The sequence below is a fragment of the Anarrhichthys ocellatus genome, unplaced genomic scaffold, assembly GCF_004355925.1.
Source record: "Anarrhichthys ocellatus isolate YVR2014 unplaced genomic scaffold, GSC_Weel_1.0 scaffold143, whole genome shotgun sequence".
NCBI classification, from domain to species: Eukaryota; Metazoa; Chordata; class Actinopteri; order Perciformes; family Anarhichadidae; genus Anarrhichthys; species Anarrhichthys ocellatus.
Genome location: NW_022280173.1, coordinates 469,938 through 474,392, shown reverse-complemented (window position 1 = coordinate 474,392; position 4,455 = coordinate 469,938). Strand labels below are relative to the sequence as shown.

The window sequence follows — 4,455 nt, the reverse complement described above, 5'->3', positions numbered from 1 at the left end:
GAAAAATGCAGTCTGATTGGGGTGTCCACCTGCGGTATGACATATGGCTTGATAGCGCCCCCTATTATTCACTAAACCCAACAGGAATTCGGCCATTTTTAATTTTATGACATTTTTTGACCATTTCAAGGCTCCATACTTTAACGAACTCCTTCTAGAGATTTGACCTGATTAACTTCAGATTTGGTCACTATACCCTTGAGACTTTGGCAGTGAAAAGTTACTCAAAGATCAAAAAGTTATTGAACTATGTATCCGTGCCAACCATTCGCCACGAAACAGGAAGTTGTTGTAACTCGGCCGTACAATGTCTAATCTGTGCCAAATTTCTCATATGTCATAACATCCTGACCCTGAACACATCTATATGACAATTTAGAATCATAGTAATAGCGCCACCTAGTGGCGACAGGAAGTTATAGGTTGTGTACTTTTACATCCCGCTCCTCACAGATTAATCACATCCCTCTAAAATGTTGTCAGAAAAGCCTTAAGACCTTGATAATGCTTCATTGTGTTCATGAACAAATAAACTGATGTAACTCGTCGAACGCTGTTGCCGTGACGACGCAGTCTTCTCCGTGAAAAACGAAGATAATTTTGAGACGCTAAAAATGCTCAAAACATAAGCAAACTTGGCACACAGATTACAAGCCCAAAATTAAGTTATATAATATGATTTTATTCGTTCAGAGTGGCAAATCGTCTCAATAGCGCCCCCTACAAAATTTCGACGATGCAGCCCTCGCAATACGTTTCACCTAGATGTATAAAATTTGGTAAGCAGATGTATCACATGTAGACTTAAAAAAAAAGTCTTAGGGATCCATGCTCTAAACCCAACCGGAAGTTAGCCATTTTGAATTTTGTATGAATTTCATGTGTTTTCTTTGCAATTTCCAGGTGCAGTACTTTAACGAACTCCTCCTAGGGAATTAATCAGATCAACTTCGAATTTGGTCAGAACAATCTAAAGACCTTAGTGAATAAAAGTTACTAAAGGCTTTAGGTTTCATGGAACGACGTGGATATGGTGTGATGGCCATTTTACATGGTTCACCATCATCCATCAAGCTGTTGTAACTCGACTGTACTTTGTCAAAACTGTCCCAAACTTGACATGCTTGATGACTGTCATGACTTCAGGACTTCTGCATGCCAATATTAACTCATAGTCATAGCGCCACCTACTGATAAGCACGGATGTAAGCAGGATTCTATAATTACAGCGGCCCAAACACTGAACTTATTACTGTAAAAGGGTTCGTGGGCACACCACTAGAAAAAGACTTCTCTGATCCAAATATGTGCAAACTGAGATGTTTGGAGAGCAGAAATTGGATTGAAAAGGTTTCCAAATCGCGCTTGTACGTGGAGTTTTCATTATTAGTAAATTTAATTGTTTTTAAATTGCACCCAGCCTAATTTATATGATAGATTATTCTACATTGGCTCACCTTTTGGCTTAAACTTATTTATTTACAAAAAGATGTACTTTTTTCCACATGGAACTATACATTCTGGAACTGTACATTCTCCTATTTCTCCTCGACTCTTCCAGCTTTGAGTCTCTCAGATTATCAGAGTTACCTGCACAAACAAACAGTCGGTTTTGAGACCTGCATTCATTTTGACAGTATGTTATGTTACTAACACTGAGGCGCATTCGGACACATTCAAGTTTTTGTCAATTTTTACAGAATTACAGATATAATTGTATTCGGAGATACACTCAAAACATTCGAGGCTTAAGATCTGGCAACGCCATTGGTCGACAGGAAATACCGTTTAACTCGCGCACTCAGTGTATGATGGTCACAGAAATGCATGGCCGCATCAACCAGGGTCCTGCCAGTACCCTCGACATGTGAATATGCGAGGGCTTGATCAATGCTGCTTGCAGCTTTAATTGTTTTTAAATTTCCTTTTATTTTGCATTATGTTTTGGTGTTCTTAATGGTTTTATGTGAACAACTTTGAATTTCCTTGTTGTTGAAATGTGCTATACAAATAAACTTGCCTTGCCTTGGCAACTCAGGGTGGCTGTATGTATGTGGAGAGTACTTTACCTGCTTTCCATGTCCAAGCAGCGCCGATTGGCCATGAGAATCTCCTCTTCTTCCTTCTGAATTCGAGCCTCCACCGAGATGTCATAGCTGCTGCTTGGAGAATGGCTCATCATTGTTGTAGATGTATCCCTGCAAAACAGGACAGAGTTCAAAACTAACTCGTCCACAGGACTTAAGACTAAATTGCTGACCTGTTCTGAATGCTTGTCAACCCTGAGATAGGTGGTCACTTACAGTGCAAGGAAAATATATTAACAAAAATACAATAATGATAAAATAAAATAAACATAATTAAATATAAAAATTGGTGATGCTCATACATTCAATTCATTGCTGCTGAATCCTGAAACCAAAACTGAAGAGACCATTGGGATTTGATCTGAGGGTAGCCCCCAACCAAACACTGCAGAGTTGCCGCCTATCGCAACCACCACTCAGGCAGAGCCCCCTTTTTTGTAGGGTTAAGCTAAGAGGTGAACCTATTTAGTATAATATATAAAGTAGGCTCGGTGGCGTTATCACGTCGCATAAAATTACTTACATTATGGCGTATCTCCAAAATGAGTTAAAACTGTAAACAACTAATTTTGCACAAATGAAAACTCCATATGCAAACGCTCTTTGTTAAAAGTCACATGGAGAGAGAGAGAGAGAGAAAGACATGGAAAAAAGAGAGAGAAAGCAAAAGCAGATGATTCAGAGGTAGAAGTAGCAGTAGACACACCACACTACAGGAACTGTATCTGAAAATATTGTGTGTGTGTGTGTGTGTGTGTGTGTGTGTGTTTGTTTATGTGTGTATTTCAATAAACAGATGCGGCGGCCGGTAGCTGCCACAGACTTAACTACATTTATGACAAAAATACCCTCATCAAAAAAATCAGAAAACAAAGTTAGAGGATTGGATTAAGTGCAGCTGCTCTTGAGACGATCATCGTCCACAAAATCTTCCGACCACTCAGCCAGACCGTCCGAACAAAACACCATCAGAAGAGGTGTGGAAGAGGGGGAAGAGAGTCGGGAAAAGGACTAAACAGCTTGGACCTAAGGTTATTCCACTACCCAGCCTGCTCCAAGCTAATGTCCAGTCGCTAGAACATAAAATGGATGAAATAAGACTCCCAGCAATGGGAGATCAGAACATCCCAGTTTAAACTATTACACTTGACGGGCAGACTATACACTTCTGACAGATGCAAGACTCCGGTAAGAAGAGAGAAGGCGGACTGTGTGTTTACATCAATGAAGCTTGGTGCTCAAACTTAGTCACGGTCGATGGACAATGGTCCCCTGATTTTGAATTTTTAATGGTAAGATGCCGGTCATATTATCTGCCCAGAAAATTCATCAGTGTTTCGTTGCTGCTGTTTACATTCCTCCCGATGCCATTTAAAAAAATGCACTACAGGAATTGTATGATGTCATCAGCAGACATGTCGAAACAACCGGGTGGTACTTTTATTGTAGCTGGTGATTTTAATCAAACAAACATCAGCTCTGTTTTACCTCAATTCCACCAGCATGTCCACATCTTCACCAGAGGAAACAATACACTGGACCTTGTTTACACACATATTCCTGACAGCTACAAAGTCCTCCCCCGCCACCACTTTGGACCATCAGATCATATTTTCTGTTCCTTCTGCCTACATCGTCCAGCTAATTAAACAGGACAAACCATCAGAAAAGACAATTAAAGTGTGGATAGATGAAGCTACAACTGCTCTACGTTTCACGATTTATGTTTTGATTTAGTTATTTATTCTGTTTTATTTAGATGTTCCCTGTGTCTTGCACTTTATTTCCTGCCTTTGTCTGTGTCTTACCCCTGTGATGGTCTGCCCTTCCCCTAATTATACACTGCTGCGTTCAATCACCTGCACCTCCTCAGTCTGCTTCACTTCACTTTCTGCCCCTGGGTACATCCCAAGTCTCTTAATTGTCATTTCCTTGCTTCTCGATCCTCGCTTGAACCGGATGTTGTTCTGCACCGCCATATTGACGGCCGTCCCAAAGCTCTTATTTAGCTCGGAGGAGCGAGGATCGAGGATCGAGGCGGGAGGAGGGATCTCCGAGGAGCCATGAGCGAGGACCCACGGGAACAGCCTTCCAGGAAGTCTTTTAACGACCGACACGCCCCCTCATTGTTCATCAGTTATGTGATTGGACGCTGCAGCCGATCGGACTGACAAGATTTTCTTCAACATGTAAACAGTGAAGACGGATCACAGATTAAACTCAAGCTTTATATTTGATTAGTTATCTGATCTGGTGTGCATTCTTCATTTATTAGAAAGATTTGTGTTTTCATGATCTGATATTTCCCTCAATAACTTTTATTATGAATACAATTAAAGTCAGAGGGAGCTGGAGAGACTAAACCCTT

General features: G+C 40.7%; 1 protein-coding gene across 2 annotated transcripts in view; it reads right to left on the bottom strand.

The window, feature by feature from the left end:
- Positions 1 to 2,020: 2,020 nt before the first annotated feature.
- amot (angiomotin) overlaps positions 2,021 to 4,455 on the bottom strand; it is a 72,898-nt gene continuing 70,463 nt past the window's right edge. For both annotated transcript variants that reach the window (XM_031877648.1, XM_031877650.1), the window contains one exon: positions 2,021 to 2,198. In XM_031877648.1, the coding sequence (XP_031733508.1) occupies positions 2,066 to 2,198 (133 nt within the window). In that variant the 3' untranslated portion in view covers positions 2,021 to 2,065. The remainder of the gene's footprint in view (positions 2,199 to 4,455) is intronic.